This window comes from Geotrypetes seraphini, chromosome 7, assembly GCF_902459505.1.
Source record: "Geotrypetes seraphini chromosome 7, aGeoSer1.1, whole genome shotgun sequence".
Classification (NCBI taxonomy): Eukaryota; Metazoa; Chordata; class Amphibia; order Gymnophiona; family Dermophiidae; genus Geotrypetes; species Geotrypetes seraphini.
Window position 1 is genome coordinate 118,223,930 of NC_047090.1, and position 17,782 is coordinate 118,241,711.

Consider the following 17,782-nt stretch of genomic DNA (forward strand, 5'->3'; position numbering starts at 1 on the left):
GCCTCGCCCTCGAGCGGTGAGGAACGGCCGTGCCTCCGAGGCGAGCCCCGCGGGTGCTTCGGCTTCCTCGAACGGCGCCCCGTCCGAGGTCGCGTCGAGGGCGAGGCGTCCCGGGAAGACCTCGAGGAGGAAGAGGAGGAAATACGGCGCACTCTGCGTAACTTTTCCTTAGGCCGCACACTCCGCTCAGGTGGCCCCCCCGAGGTCGAGGTCGAGAGCACAGCCGGGGCCGAGGTTAAAGGGGCCACAGTACCCGAGACCGAGGCCACCGAGGCCGGGGCTCCCGAGGTCGAGGGCGCCGAGGCCGGGGCCTCCGAGGTCGAGGGCGCCCCGGCCGAGACCTGCGAGGTCGAGGCTGCCGGAACTGCAGCCCGCTGCAACACTTCCAGGGCCCCCGACAGCTCCGATGAGATAAAAGCTCGGAGGAGGTCCTGAAAGGCCGGAATCCCCATGAAGGTCGGGAGTTCCGGGTCCGGAGCACACTCCCTGGAGGGCGACTTCGGTCTCGAGTATTCCCTCGGGGTGTGCGAAGCCGGGGTCCGAGGCGGGGCCGGGGTCAACCCACTCGCCTTAGCCGGAGCAGAGGATGGCTTCTTTGCTGACGGGGATGGAACAGAGGACTTACCCGAAGCTGGTTTCCCCGAGGACGCCTTCGAAGTCGAGGGCCGAGGCGAAGCCGAGGCCCCCGAGGGCGCCGAGGCCGAGGTCAAGGCCGGGGCCGAGGCCGAGGCCGAGGTCGAGGCCTTAGCTGGTGCGTCCACGGCGAACAATTCCGCCATTCTGGCCTTTCGGCGGCGGAGGGCTCTGACCTGAAAAGTCGCACAGCGATCACAAGAAGCTGTCGGATGATCCGGCCCGAGACACACAATGCACCACCGGTGAGGGTCAGTGATGGAAAGTAACCTCTCACACCGGCTGCACTTTTGAAATCCCGTAACAGGACGGGACATCAACGGAACCGGAGGCCGGGAACGACCGACATCCCGCAGCCACGGCTGCCGGGAGCCCCCGGAGCCCAACGAAAAGAAAAATATTTTTTTTTTTTTTTTAATGAAAACGAAAGAAAAACACAAAACAAAAAGAAGCACCGCGAACCGATTGAAAAAACGAAACGCGGCAGCAGAAAGGCATACAAAACTGGAGCTCAAATCCACAGGGCTTTCTGGCTCCGCGGAAAAAATTGAACTGAGGACCACGAGGTGGGATGCGCCCTCTAGTGGGCGAGAAGGCATGCACATGCGTGGTGCAGTGTGCAAACTTGAAACTTCTAGCAAGTTTGCTTGAAAAGCTGTCCGCGCTGGGGCTCCGTAGATGACGTCACCCACATGTGAGAATATCATGCCTGCTTGTCCTGGGATAAAAAGGACGTCTGAGTATTAGAAGAACTCATGATTGTGGAGGGCTGGGTCTCCAAGTTCAGTTCCTTTATGGCATCCGCTATAAAATGATGGACAGATGACAACTGAAATAATCTAATCACCAACATTAGGGCTCTCAGAGACCATCTGGCTAACCATACCACAAACCATATTCAGGTCATCCAGGATAGACGCAGTACTATCCATGGTACTAGCTTGACAGTTCAGTCTGTCTGGATCCATGATGATAGGGGAACTGGGGGCCCGAGCAAAAAACCCCGCAATAGAAGGCCCTGGCAGAGAAACATCCATTGGTTGCGCCGCATGGGTTGGGTCCATGAGATACACTCTCCCCATAAACTGAACAAATTCCAGGTAAAAGCTACAGACTTGGGCTGACATCAGTTCCTTGTGATACACAGAAAAAGTCTGCAAGAGGTCCCCAGACTCTGTATGCTGTATGCCTGCGTTTTGTGTCACCACATGAAACAGGCATAGGAAGATTTTCTGCCCATTTCTCAGACCCAACCTGGCTCCCCAGCCCTGGAGGATCCTGAAGTGAGGCTCAAAGCTCTTGCCTTCTCCCTCACGCACTGCAACACAAGGTACAAGGATGCTCTTACGCAGGTAAACCGGCGCAATTCACACATCAATTCACATCTACAGAGGTAGAGGAGTCCATTCCTAATGATTTCCAATGAAATTGAGGGGTTGAGGAAGAAATTTGAAGTTGAAAATTAGATCACTAAAAATCCAAAATGGCTGCTGCCAGAAAATTATGATTGGTGGGAAAATTGTTTGGGTGTGATGAGTAGTTGGGTGAAAAAACATATAGTATGGAGAATATTTATGGCAATTCTATGTTTAACATATGGCTGAACAAGTTTTTATGTCCTTGAATGTCCGGGGACTAAACTCTCAGCGTAAACGACAACTATGTTTCCAGGAGGCCAGTAGAGTTAAGATGGCAATTGGTTTCCTACAAGAAAGCACAGTTACTTACCGTAACAGGTGTTATCCAGGGACAGCAGGCATATATTCTCACATGTGGGTGACGTCATCTACGGAGCCCCAGCGCGGATAGCTTTTCAAGCAAACTTGATTGAAGTTTCAAGTTTGCTATGCTGCACCACGCATGTGCATGCCTTCTTGCCCACTAGAGGGCGCATCCCCACCTCGTGGTCCTCAGTTCCATAGCCAGCAAAGAAGCCATCCCCGGGGAGGAGGGCGGGTTGTGAGAATATATGCCTGCTGTCCCTGGATAACACCTGTTACGGTAAGTAACTGTGCTTTATCCCAGGACAAGCAGGCATGATATTCTCACATGTGGGTGACCTCCAAGCCAACCAAAAAAGGACAGGTGGGAGGATGGCAATTTAGGAAAACAGATTACGCAAAACTGACTGGCCAAACCGGCCGTCACTCCTGGATAACGTATCCAGGCAGTAGTGGGAGGTGAAAGTATGAACCGAAGACCAAGTGGCAGCCTTGCAGATATCCTCCACCGGAGTAGACCGGAGGAACGCCACAGAAGCTGCCGTCGCTTGGACCTTATGTCCCGTGACCCGACCATGAAGCGCGAGACCAGCCTGAGCGTAGCAAAAAGAAATACAAGCAGCCAACCAGTTGGACAAGGTGCGCTTGGAAACAGGACATCCCAAACGATTAGGATCAAAGGACAAAAATAATTGAGGAACCTTCCGATGAGACTTGGTGCGTTGAAGATAAAAGGCCAACGCTCTCTTACAGTCAAGCGTGTGAAGCGCCGCCTCCCTAGGAAGAGAGTGGGGCTTCGGAAAAAACACCGGAAGAACAATGGACTGATTGAGGTGGAAATCAGACACAACCTTAGGTAAAAATTTAGGATGGGTGCGAAGAACCACCTTGTCATGATGGAACACAGTAAAGGGCGGGTCCGCAACCAAAGCCTGCAGCTCGCTAATCCGACGAGCGGACGTGAGCGCAAGCAAAAAGATCACCTTCCAAGTGAGAAACTTAAGATGAGATTTGTCAATAGGCTCGAAGGGAGGCTTCATCAGTTGAGCCAAAACCACATTAAGATCCCAAACTACTGGAGGAGGTTTCAAAGGAGGATTAACATTCACTAGACCCCTCATGAAACGAATCACCAGAGGATGAAGAGAGAGAGATCGACCCTCGAGATGCCGATGGAAAGCAGCAATCGCACTGAGATGCACCCTAATGGAAGTCGTCTTCAGCCCAGACTTGGACAAATGCAACAAATATTCCAGAACCGAAGACACCGGAACCGAACTCGGATCCAGATGATTCGCGGAACACCAGGAAGAAAATCTGGTCCACTTCTGAGAATAACAAAGCCTAGTCGAGACCTTGCGCGAGGCTTCTAGAACCTCCCTCACAGACTGAGAAACCTGTGAAGTCATGGGGAAAGGAACCAAGCCGTCAGATGTAAAGACTGAAGATTGGGATGCAACAGCGAACCCCGAATCTGAGACAGCAGAGAGGGAAAGACAGGCAGAAGCAGAGGCTCCCTGACACTGAGTTGAAGGAGCAGGGAGAACCAGTGCTGACGAGGCCAACGAGGCGCAATGAGAATCATAGTGGCTCTGGACGCCTTGAGATGAACCAACGTCCTCAAGATCAGAGGGAAAGGAGGAAACGCATAAAGGAACCTCCCTCCCCAGTTGAGAAGAAAGGCGTCGGCCTCGAGACGGTCCGGGGAGTCTGCCTGCTTGTCCTGGGATAAACACACTTATTACGAACTCATGAGAAAAATTTTCAACATGCTCATTATAAAGAAATTTATTTTGCTTCTAACAAACTGAAATCTAAAACTAATGGAGTTGCTATTATATTTGCTAATTATGTACCAGTAGATGTTAAAGAGATGGTTCATGATAAAGAAAGCCGGTTCTTACTTTTAAAAATACTTATGGAGGGTCAATTATATACTCTGTTAAATTTGTATGCCCCTAATGCAAATCAAGGTGTTTTTTTATAATAAAGTTAGGGATATACTGACACAATATGCAGAAGGTAAAATTATAGTAGGAGGTGATTTCAATCTTACTTTAAATGTGAAGATGGATAATTCTAACATTGGAGTGAATTATGGTAAAATTGAACAACGTCAACTAAGTCTACTCATGGAGTCATGGATCTTATTGATCTATGGAGACATCAACATCAAACAGAGATCAATTATACTTTTTATTCAGATGTCCAGTCTTCATATTCAAGAATCGATCTCTGGCTGATGGGGAAAGATTTGGTGGGGGCTGTTAACTCCTCTTTCATAGAAACTAGGATATAGTCTAATCATGCATGCTCCAATCTGTTTTAATTTAGTGATGCAATCTGTCCAATCTGGAAGAAAATATTGGCGATTAGATGATAGTCTCCTGTTAGAACTGTACATGTGCAACAACTGGGTAAGGATTTAGGAGAATACTTACAATTTAATGATACAGGAGACACCTCCCCAGGGACTCTTTGGGAATGTTTAAAAGTGGTAATGCGGGGTAAAATTATTGCCCTGGGGGCACATGCTTAGAGAGCACGTAGGCTTAAGATTCGGGATCTGCGAGATCCAATTTATACATTAGAATGAAATTGTAAGGGTGGGAGTTTACCCCCTGAAAAAGAATTAAAATTACAACTTAAGTTAGATCTACTGGCATTAGATTTGGAGATAATAAGTGTTAGTCTCCAATGGTTATGCCAGGAATATTTTGAAACAATCAACAGAGCGGGTAGAATCTTGGCCCATAAGCTAAAAAAAAGAAAAAGACAACTTCGCAATCTTATCACCCATGTCCAGGACCTGACTGGAGATTGTACTACTTTAGGCCAGATTCAGCAAGCTTTTATTAATTTCTATCAATAGTTATATCAACCTGAACATATAGTGGAAGAAGCTGATATCCGTGCTTATCTGGATCCTATACAGTTACCTAGTCTCACTTCTGGAGAAATTCAGGAACTTTCCCTTTCCATAACAGTGGAAGAATTAACATTGGCTATTAAAGACATGCAGGTGGGAAAATCACCAGGATTAGATGGCTTTACTGCTAAATTCTATAAGACATTTCAAATGATTTTGATCCCTTCTTGCTGCAATTCTTTAACACTTTAGTAGATAGACAGGAATTGCCATACTCTTGGCGCTTAGCGGGTATAACTTTGATATTAAAACCAGGCAAAGATCCGATATCCTGTTCCTCTTATAGACCCATCTCACTACTAGATGTGGATTATAAACTGTTTACAAAGATTTTAGCTAAACGTCTACAAACATATATGTCACATCTAGTAGTAGATGATCAATCTGGATCCGTATGAGGTCGTCAGACTTTTGACAATATCCGCCGAGTGTGTCATATATTGTGTCAAGCTATTGGTGGAAATGATTCAACTTTTATTCTGGGTATTGATGCCAAGAAGTCATTTGATAGGGTCTATTGGCCCTATTTATTTCAAGTATTAGAAAAGATGGGAATATCTGGAACCTTCTTATACTGGCTTCGATTGTTATATTTGGCCCCTTTAGCTTCAATTAATATTACTGAAAGCTTTACTTTGGGGAGGAGGACTTACATAAGCATAAGAACATAAGCAATGCCTCTCCTGGGTCAGACCTGAGGTCCATCATGCCCAGAAGTCCGCTCACGCGGCGGCACAACAGGTCCAGGACCTGTGCAGTAATCCTCTATTTATACCCTTCTATCCCCTTTTCCAGCAGGAAATTGTCCAATCCTTTCTTAAACCCCAGTACTGTACTCTGCCCTATTACGCCCTCTGGAAGCGCATTCCAGTAGTCCACCACTCATTGGGTAAAGAAGAACTTCCTAGCATTCGTTTTGAATCTGTCCCCTTTCAACTTTTCCGAGTGCCCTCTTGTTCTTTTACCTTGACTCTTAACTTACCTTGACTTTAACCTTGACTCTCCAAGGTTATGCTTTGTCACCTATTCTCTTTGCATTAGTTATGAAATCTTTTGCACAATTGGTGCGACAAAATCCAAATATATCAGGTATAAGTTGTGGTGGGTTGGAGACAAAAATACTATTATTTGCAGATGATATTTTCACAATACGAGATCCCTCCACCTCGTTGAAAACTACAGTAGAAACTATTACAGTCTTTGGACAGATGTCAGGATTTCGGATAAATATGTCTAAGTCAGAAATTCTCGATCTTACTCTGTCAGATTTAGATCGTGGATGGATTTCTAGTAACTATTCTTTTAAATGGGCAAAACAATCACTACAATATTTGGGGATCAATTTAACGAAGCATGCTGCAAATTATCCTCCTCTTTTGAAAGCGATATGGCAGGATATTGAGAGATGGAAACACCTAAATATCTCCTGGCTGGGCAGAGTACAAACAATTAAGATGGTGGTGCTCCCGAGGTTCTCATACCTTTTTTCAGCCCTACCGATCCTCTTATCCCCAAAAATTTCTTACAATTAGAGCGGAAGATGTTCACTTTTATTTGGCAGCATAAAACGCCAAGGGTTTCTCAAGCAATGATGTACCAACCTAGAAAACTGGGAGGAATGGCAGTACCACAATTTCAATACTATTATCAAGCAGCCCAATTACGATATTTAGTGAATTGGAAATGGGATAGCGGAAAATCTTGGGTATGTATGGAATAGGAAATATTGAGTGCGTTTCCGTTATGGTCGATACCTTGGCTTCATTTCCCACAACTCTCTGCAATAGCTAAGAAGTCTAACCCTGTAATACAACATACTCTTAATCTGTGGATTCAGGTACGCAGGCGATGTTAAGGAAATAAAAACTATTTTATGGGAGCAGCTATTATATATATTCCTAACTTTACTCCAGGAGAAGTTGAAGTGACCTTTCAACTTTGGAGGAAGAAAGGTCTCAAAACATTAGGCCAATTGTTAGAGAATGAGAAAATTGTCCCCTTTGAACTACTGAGAGAAGAATATGGTCTTGCACCAAGTGATTTGTTTTATTATAGACAAATTGAAAGTTTTATTAGAAAAGTGGTTCTTAAAGAATTAACTACTGCTCAACAATTGGATTTAGGGAAGGCTATGATAAAAGAGAGTGGGAGCAGAAGCATCACTCGATTATATAATGCATAATTGGAGCATCTTCATTCCCCTCTTAAATATAGATGTCGTTGGGAAAAGATCATAGGTAAATCATATTCTGATAAGGAATGGACTAAAATATTGCATTCTCTTTTATATGGTACTATAGCTAGTAATATGATAGAGAATGGATATAAGATGTTTTTTTGTTGGTATTATACACCAGCACGATTGTGAGCTATGTATGGGAATGGATCGGATAAATGTTGGGGAGAATGTGCAGAAGTAGGTACTTTTGAACATATTTGGTGATATTGTATTAAAGCACAGAGTTATTGGGACAAAGTAATTTCCTTTATTGAGGCAGTACTAGGTATTTTGATCACTAAGACCATGGAGTGCTGTTTGCTGAATAAGGGGCTAGATGTCCTAACTGCTCTCTGGAGAAACCAGATACAGAATTATAACATTATCTGGAGTGCATATGAAACTGGGATTAATTCCCAAAGTGAATATCCCATTGATCCTTAATATATAATGTTTAACCTATATTTTATGAATCTCCTGCACACATCCTTCCACCAGGGTTGGGGGCAGGGGGGAGGAGGGAGGGATGGGAGGGCTGAGATATATTAGATATCATTGATAATTTGGAAACTCTTAGGGCTCCTTTTATCAAGCCATGCTAGCGGTTTAACGTGCGTAATAGCGCGCATTAAACCACCGGCCGTGCTAGCCGCTAACGCCTGCCTTGAGCAGGCGGTAGTTTTTTGGCCAGTGCGGGGGTTAGCGCATGATTAAAAGTCGCGCGCTAACCCCGCTAGCGCGGCTTGATAAAAGGAGCCCTTAGTATTTATTATAAAATAAGATACATATATACATATATATATATATATATATATAAATAAAGAAGTTAAAAAACAGCAATTTTGGGTTTTTAGGGGTGGGCGACTGGACCCCTATCCTCAGAAATAACTGTAAACCCGGTTATCAGAACTCCCCCCTCCCTCCCCCCCGATTCTCCCATAGGAAGTAATGGGGCTGTATTTACAGTCTCCACAGTGCCTGCCTGTCAGCTCTATCTGTGTAGCTGAAGTGAAAAGAAAGAAGAAAAACTGAGGCAGAAATTCCTAACAGCTCAATCTTCAGGCTTTAGGTCAGACGGACCCCAACCGTATCCTCCACTACTATGGAACATCTCCATGCGACCTGGGATGGAAAAAAGCAGCCTTCGCCATGATACCCCGAAGGCTGTTACACAGGGCACATCCAGCCTCTGACAAGGTCAGAAGGTAAGCATGCTCCCAGTACACAGCAGGCTGGCTCCACAAGTCCTGTGGAGCAGCATTCTGGCGTTGTGGAAACTGCATCCTTTCCCAGGCAGGGAACTCTCCAAACAGTCTCCAGGTACTAGGGCCACCGAAAAGCAGATTAGAAAAACTTCTGCATGGTTTGCTTGCAGAAATAAAAACTGTAGGGAGGTCTCTGTATTCCTCTGCCAAGTGGTAGGAGCAGAGGAAAGAAAAAAGAAAGTGTTGGATTTCTGCAACACCCGGTTCGCAGGTTGGAATGAAAGACCTGTTGTAATGACTCTGGGGTGGATGCAACAGAATTTGTATGTCTCACCACCTATTTAATAAAATGTTTTTATAGTTCAATTACCTACCTAATGGCAGATATGTTTTTCGTTCGCTGACGATCTAGTGCCTCTGCTCTCTCCTCCAGCTCATTCAGCTGGTCTTGAATCTGTTTGACCTTCTCTGGCTCCCCAGCCTCTTCTGCCATAGCCTAAAACCAAATGAAAATCAAACCAAATTAAATATTCTCAGACTCCTTTTGTTGTCAGTTCCAAAATCTGAAACAAACGCATACGAGTACACATAAGCTAGGATTTAAGAGGCTTGGGATCCTTTTACTTGATGTAGGTTCATATCAGAAAAGCCTATAATCTACCCACGGATTCTTTCATATGTAGCTTTGAAGCATGCCACAACTAGATTGAGCACTTTCATACCAACTACCCCAGTACTTTGGTACTAACTTCTCCATGCGTTATAAGTAACACATAACTAGGGTACATATAGAAAAGATGCAAAAGCTTGGCTTTTTTACGGTGGTGTTATGAGTTTAAAAAAAACCAAACAAACAAAAACTGTTGGTTCTCCTTGCTTATTTTGCTATACCTTATGCAGTTTATTATTAGTAGTATTCATTTATGGGTGACGTGCTAGATGTGGTATATTTAGATTTTAGCAAAGCCTTTGATAGTGTACCACACAGACGTCTTAATAAATAAACTGAGTGCCCTCAGGATGGGCCACAAAGTGCTGGGCTGGGTCAAGAACTAATTTGAGAGAAAGACAACAGAGGGTAGTGGTTAATGGAGATTGCTCTGAAGAATGGGATGTTACCAGTGGTGTGCCTCAAGGTTCTGTTCTTGGGCCTGCTCTTTTTAACATTTTTATAAGTGATATTGCTGAAAGGCTGTCAGGTAAGATTTGCCTCTTTGCAGATGATACAAAAATCTGCAATACAGTAGACACCCCAGATGGTGTGAACATGAAGAAAGACCTAGCAAAGCTTGAGGAATGGTCTGAAATTTGGCAGCTAAAATTTACTGCTAAGAAATGCAAGGTGCATTTGGGCTGCAAAAACCCAAGGGAATGGTATAGTTTAGGAGTGAATAACTTATGTACATGACAGAAGAGTGGAACTTGGGTGTGATTGTATGTGATGATCTTAAGGTGGCCAAACAGGTTGAAAAGGTGATGGTGAAAGCTTGAAGGATGCTAGGGTGCATAGGAAGAGGTATGGCCAGTAGAAAAAATGAGGTACTGATGTTCCTGTATAAGACACTGGTGAGACTCATTTAGAATATTGTGTACAATTCTGGAGACTGCACCTTCAAAAAGATATAAAAAGGATGGAATCGGTCCAGAGGAAGGCTACTAAGATGGTGCGTGGTCTTCATTATAAGGTGTACGGGGACAGACTTAAAGAACAGGTTTTGGATCGCTTTATGTGATTTTATATCCAAGATGGACATTAGGATATAGACTTTGTTTTTAGTTTTTATTATTTGTACAATAAAGTAACCGATTGGTTGAATATCAAACATCTCATTTGCTTCTTTCCATTGTACTTCTGTGCTATTTTTGAGGCAAAATCCTTCTTTTCCCTTCTTGTTCACTTTAGAGGAAAGGCAGGAAGTTGGGAGATATAATTGAGACATTTAAATACATACATGGAGCAAATGTGCATGAGTCGAGTCTCTGTCATTTGAAAGGAAGCTCTGGAATGAGAGGGCATAGGATGACATGGTGTTCCGCAGGGGTCAGTGCTCGGACTGCTACTATTCAATATATTTATAAATGATATAGAAACAGGGATGAAGTACGAAATAATAAAATTTGCAGATGACACCAAACTATTTAGTGGTGCTCGGACTAAAGAAGACTGCGAAGAATTACAAAGGGACCTGAACAAACTAGAGGAGTGGGTGACGAGATGGCAGATGAAGTTCAATGTAGAGAAATGTAAAGTATTGCATGTAGGAAGCAGAAACCCAAGATACAGCTATACGATGGGAGGGATGTTATTGAGTGAGAGTACCTAAGAAAGAGACTTGGGGGTAATTGTGGACAAAACAATGAAGCTGACGACACAGTGTGCAGCAGCCACTAAGAGAGTGAATAGAATGCTAGGTATAATCAAGAAGGTTATTACAACCAGAACGAAAGAAGTTATCCTGCCATTGTATCGGGCGATGGTGCGTCCACATTTGGAGTACTGCGTCCAATATTGGTTGCCATACCTTAAGAAGGATATGGAGATACTCGAGAGGGTTCAGAGGAGAGCGACACGTTTGATAAAGGGTATGGAAAACCTTTCACACACTGAGAGATTGGAGAAACTGGGGCTCTTTTCCCTGGAGAAGAGGAGAATTAGAGGGGATATGATAGAGACTTACAAGATCATGAAGGACATAGAGAAATTAGAGAGGGACAGATTCTTCAAACTTTCAAAAACTACAAGAACGAGAGGACATTCGGAAAAGTTTAAAGGGGACAGATTCAAAACCAATGCTAGGAAGTTTTTCTTCACCCAACGGGTGGTGGACACCTGGAATGCGCTTTCAGAGGACGTGATAGGACAGAGTATGGTATTAGGGTTCAAGAAGGGATTGGACAATTTTCTGAAGGAAAAGGGGATAAAGGGGTATAGAGGACTACTACACAGGTCCTGGACCTGTTGGGCCACCGCGAGAGTGGACTGCTGGGCATGATCTGGTCTGACCCAGCAGAGGCACTTCTTCTGTTCTTATGTTTTTAAGAGGTGACAGGCTCAGGAGTAATCTTAAAGAAACTGTGTCTGAATTCAAGAAAGCGTGGGATAGGGATGTGGGATATCTTAGAGAGAGGAAGAGATAATGGTTACTGCGAATGGGCATACTGGATGGGCCATTTGGCCTTTATCTGCCATCATGTTTCTATTTCTCTGCTCTCTCTGGCTCCTGGCACATTGCTGTTTTCTGGGATTGCTTCTTCATCCTCTTTTGCACTACAGTGTTCCCTCTAGTACTAACAGATTCCAGACCAATAAGAACATAAGAACATAAGAAGTTGCCTCCGCTGAGGCAGACCATAGGTCCATCCTGCTCAGCGGTCCGCTCCCGCGGCGGCCCATCAGGCCCATTGTCTGAGCAATGGTCTATACCTATCTATACCCCCCAATCCCTTTTTCTTCTAGGAATCTATCCAAACCTTCTTTGAAACCATTTAATGTTTTCTTGTCTACAACAGCCTCTGGAAGCGCGTTCCATGTGTCCACTACCCTCTGAGTGAAAAAGAACTTCCTAGCGTTTGTTCTAAACCTGTCCCCCTTCAATTTCTCCAAGTGCCCCCTTGTACTTGTGGTGCCCCTTAATTTAAAAAATCTGTCCCTGTCTACTTTTTCTATGCCCTTCAGGATCTTGAAGGTTTCTATCATGTCTCCTCTAAGTCTTCGCTTTTCCAGGGAGAAAAGTCCCAACTGCTTCAATCTGTCAGAATATGGGAGATCACCCTCTGCCTATAGAGTCTATATGAGTTTTTTTGCCACATGCTCATCCTGAGCTCTAGAAGCCCAGCAAGGATTTTGACACCTCAGAGATTATATATCAAGTGGGAAAATAGATTCCAGTAGCCTAAGGCATAGAAATATGCACCATACTAAGCCACTATATGTTTGGGCTGCCTGCATGATGTTGCTCCAGTAGCCAAGGAACAGTCTAGCTCAGGGTGCTGAGCTGAGATCTGGGAGATAGCTGCAGAGTTTTACTAAGAGCCAAAAACAAGGATTTAGCAATTAAACATGAGGAATGCCAGGGAGCGAAACTAATAAACATAGCTTGAGACAATATGTCCCTTTTCCCCCTCCCCCCAACTATGTCAGTGATCTCCTGTCACCTCTTCCTACTGCCGCTGTGTGCTACTTTTTTAGGCTCATGCAGTCCTAGTTTTTCCTCCTGTGGGATAAAATGGGGAATATTATTTTTAATTTTTGTGAGGAACTCTCCATTCCCTATCAATTCAATCCCTGATCATAGCCCCTCTCAATACCAGAGCTGCCAAAAGAAAGTAAGTTTTAAAAGGGAGATTTCCAGTTCATGGAATTCCATGCTTCTACAATCTCGTTCTCTTTCCCCATCCTTTGTACAAAATATTTTATTTATTCCTGTGACTGCAAGGTTGGAAGAGTGCTGACCGATTCACGATTCGAATTGGTTCACCGATTCACTTCGGTGAATCGATTTGAATCGATTCAAAACAAAAAACAAACAAACAAAACAAAAAAAAAAAAATCGGCTTCCCAATTCGGCTGACCCTCCCCCCTCTTCCCCTAAAGCAGGAGCAGCAGCGCTGCTCTTGCTGGCTGGCTGCTGCCGCACCTGCTTTAGAAGGCGAGGGGGGAGCCTCAGCTGGTTAGTGCTGCTGTCTGGTTCTCCCCCCCAGTGGCGTCCATTTCCCCCCCCCCACACATTTCACTCCCCCCGGCATCTCGCTTCCCCCTCTGGCCTCCCTGGCATCTCACTTCCCCCCCTGGCCTCCTCGCACCGGCATTTACCTTTATGAAGCAGCCTGCAGCAAGATCGTGATGCCAGCGATCTTTGCACTGCTTCGGAGCTGTTTCCTCCGCCGCGGTCCGCCCCTCCTCTGACATCAGAGGAGGGGCGGGACCGCGGCAGAGGAAACAGCTCCGAAGCAGTGCAAACTTAAGAAAAGGTGGATCTGTGGAGGGAGACGGAAAAAAGGAAAGATGCCAGACTTCCTGGGGAGGGAAGGGAAACGGAAGGGGAGGACAGGGATGGCAGATGGATGGATGGTTAGCACAGAGAAAGAAGAAAGAAGGAGACCCTGGCAAGCAAGTTATCAGAAGACAACCAGAGCCTGGAACCAACAAGATTTGAATAATGATCAGACAACAAAAGGTAGAAAAGCAATGTTACTTACCGTAACAGTTGTTATCCAGGGACAGCAGGCAGCTATTCTCACTAGTGGGTGATGTCATCAGACAGAGCCCCGGTACGGACGTCTCACAAGCACGTGTTGCTTGTAGAAACTTAAAGTTTCTAGATGCCCGCACCGCGCATGCGCCGGTGCCTTCCTACCCGGAGATCTGTGCATCGCATGGTCTCCCGAGGCTCCCAAGTGGATAGGGCTGGAAGCGGTGGATCGCAACTGGGTTTGCGATGCGGGTTCTTGCGATGCTACCCAAGTCTGGTAAGGAGTACGGAAGAACTCTTCCTGACTATGCCCAGGGCTTCGAGTATCGATCGGAGGTCTGGTCCCATGTTGGCGCGGAGGCGTAATGGGTTCTAATGGCGGCATATCGGTAAGCGAGGCTTGCCGCGTGGGCATCGCCGCCCTCCCCCGTTCGTCCTCGTCGGTTGTCGAGGTCGAACGGTGTGGGGGAGGGGGAGGGGGCGGACCGCCCCTTTGGACCGGTACCGGGAGGTCACCCTGTATGGCAGCGATGAGCCCGGGTCCGATGGTCTGCATGAGCTCAACGAATTGAGCTTCCAGCACGGACCGTAGCGAAGCCGATAAGGAGGGATCCGCACCGAAAGGGGGTCCTCCTGCACGGACATCGCGCTCCTTCGAGGCCGAGTGCTTCTGCTTAGTAGCTTTCGGCACTTTGATGACCATTGGTGGCACTGTGGAAGGAAGAGGTACCTGAACCGAGGAGACCGGGGCAGGCACCGACGTCGAGCTCGTGGATGGTGTCGGGGTGAGCGATGCCGGTTTCACCACACTCGATGCAGGAGGGGTCGATGCCGGTTTCGCCCGAACCGGGGAGGTATCAGATGAAGTGGAGGCTGAGGGATCCTTAGCTGCGTCCATCTTGAACATCGATTCCCACAATAGGCAACGCCGCTTGAATGAGCGTGCCGTAAGGGTAGAGCAAGGCCTGCACGATTTCGGGATGTGGTCAGGGCCCAAACACTGCAAACAGCGCCAGTGAGGGTCCGTGAGTGAAATCGCGCGTTGGCACTTGCTGCACTTTTTAAACCCGGTGATTGGCCGGGACATAGGCCGGAAAATCTCCGCCGCGAGGTCGAAGCCAGTGGGCCTGAGCCACGTGGCCGGCCCGTTCGACCCGCCGGAGGAAATAATCTTCTTTTTTTTTTTTTTACTGAAAAAGAAAAGAACTGTTAACTGTAATTAAAAGAAAGCGAAAACGCGGACAAGGAAGGCAAATTTAACTGAATTCAGCTAGCGCATGATGAAGTTGAACTTCTCAGCTCCGCGGAAAAGAAAGAACTGAGGAGACACGCCCGGATCTCCGGGTAGGAAGGCACCGGCGCATGCGCGGTGCGGGCATCTAGAAACTTTAAGTTTCTACAAGCAACACGTGCTTGTGAGACGTCCGTACCGGGGCTCTGTCTGATGACATCACCCACTAGTGAGAATACCTGCCTGCTTGTCCTGGGATAAAACTAATTTCATTTTCTGTTTTGTGATTACAATATGTCAGTTTTGAAACGTGTATCTTGCCAGAGCTGGTGTTAGACCGCAAACGTGAGCTAAGATTTAACAGAGAGAGGAAAAGTCTTTTTTGTTTGTTTATTTTGTTTACACCACAGTGCCAGTGTGGTTAAGAGAAGGCAAAGGGGGTAAAGAGGCTATAAAATAAACCCACCAAAAACAAACAAACAAACAAAAAAAAACACCCAATTGGGCAGGAAAATTGAATCGAAAAACCAATTCAATAGGCTGAATCGAATCGAATTTTTTTTTCCTGAATCGGGTAGCACTAGTTGGAAGAAAAGAGCAGATACTCAAAACTGACCCAGCTCAATTAACAATACAATATGTTCCTATTGATTCTCGGGCTCATTCAGTTGTGTCTGACCAATTGGCTGCAGAGGGGAGACGGGACAGTAGCTACAGAGACATTGCCTTTCTTCCTGCTTTCCTGTGCAGCTCTACTTTGGGAATATTTCAGCTCTGATGCCTGGGCAGTGCTGGAAAGAATATTGGGAGTGTTCTAGCACCCAAGAGTTAGTGCCTATTGCAAGATTCCTGCTTTCCCGCCATGACTTGGATCTCTGTAAATTTGAGCTGAGTAGTGCAATGTTTGGCTTGGTCTCATGGTTCAAGTCTCATGAGACAAACCTGAAATTCTGACACCATGCAACTCAGATTTGCAGAAAGCCAAGTCATGCTAGGGAAGCAGGAAGCCCATTGTTCTGCAATTGAAGTCAGGTGAGAGGAAAGAGACTGGGTAAAGCCTGGGAGAGTACATGAAAGAGAGTAAGTAGACTGAACGAAGGCTGTAGGAGACAGAGAGAGATTGTCTGGGAGAGGACAACATCTATTTATAAATTATCTGGAAAATGGAATGACGAGTGAGGTAATTAAATTTGCAGATGACATAAAACTGTTCAAAGTTATTAAAACGCATGCAGATTGTGAAAAATTGCAGGCAGACCTTAGGAAATTGGAAGACTGGGCGCCCAAATGGCATATGAAATTTAATGTGGACAAATGCAAAGTGATGCACATTGGGAACAATCACCCAAATCACGGATACCAGATGCTAGGGTCCACCTTGGGGGTTAGCGCCCAAGAAAAAGATCTGGGTGTCATTGTAGACAATACAATGAAACTTTCGACCAACGTGCTGCGGTAGCCAAAAAAGCAAACAAGATGCTAGGAATTATTAAAAAAAGGGATGGTTAACAAGACTAAGAATGTTATTAATGCCTCTGTATCCTGGAGTATTTTATTTATTTTTAAAATTTCTATACCGTCGAGTTCCTAGATGGTTTATAGTATATCCACATACACAATACTTAAAAACAGTACAAAAGAGGGACAAATCATCAAAAATTAAGTTCATAGTTAATCCTCAATCAAGACAAGTCAGACCCTATAAAAAAGCATTAATGAACAATCGTGTTGCGAGACATTTTCTGAAAGTTCCTCTATTAGCACATTTCCTTAGCTGCCCTACCATCGAATTTCATAATTTCAGCCCAGCACAACAAGTCATTGCACAGGTTTCTACATACTGTATTTTGTATTAACATTAGCCTTTAACAAAGCAGAATTTTCAGAACACAACAATCTTTTGGGCTGATGGTCATCTTACTCTTGAAATACTCTGGAATTGTACCATACAAAAATTGATGACAAATCAGACAATCTTATATTGTACTCTAAAAGCCACTGGCAGCCAGTGCAGTTGCTGAAGCCAAGGTGTAATATGAGCATATTTTGAGGTTCCTGTAATCAATCTGGCTGCAGCATTTTGTACCATTTGCAAAACCCTGTACCTTGTCTTAGTCACGCCAAGATACAGGGTATTGCAATGGTCAAGCCTCAACAGAACTGTTGCCTGCACTACAGTGTGGAAATCAAAGGATGCCAGCATCGGCTTCACTCCATACAATAGATGTATTTGTGCAAAACATGTCTGTACAGTCTATGCTACTTGACAATTCATTGTAAGACCTGAATCAAGTCTAACTCCTAAGATTGTTATTAATTCTGTCACTGGAAGAACTGCATCCAACACCTTTAATTCCTTTGGCTACCTATACTGATCTACTTTCTCTATCAACATCACTTCTGTCTTATCGACATTCAGTTTCAAACCTTGCTCTCCCATCCATTCAACAATGTGTTTCATATGATTACTCAGGACCTTTTCCAATTCAGTTCCCCAAACATATACTGGGAAAAGAAAATGACAGTCAGCATACAGTATCCTATATAATAAAACGCTAGCCGCGCATACGCACTCCTATCTGCGTGTTCCGTGATCAGTAGGTCTGTGGCCAAAGGAGTGCGCATGCGCGCCTAGCTGTGACAGTACCCGGCA

The 17,782-nt window shown here is 45.2% G+C and overlaps 1 protein-coding gene across 1 annotated transcript in view; it reads right to left on the bottom strand.

Moving 5' to 3' along the window:
* RTF1 (RTF1 homolog, Paf1/RNA polymerase II complex component) overlaps nucleotides 1-17,782 on the bottom strand; it is a 194,326-nt gene that overhangs the window by 40,880 nt on the left and 135,664 nt on the right. The window contains exon 13 of the mRNA XM_033951754.1: nucleotides 9,081-9,202. Within this exon, the coding sequence (XP_033807645.1) occupies nucleotides 9,081-9,202 (122 nt within the window). The remainder of the gene's footprint in view (nucleotides 1-9,080; nucleotides 9,203-17,782) is intronic.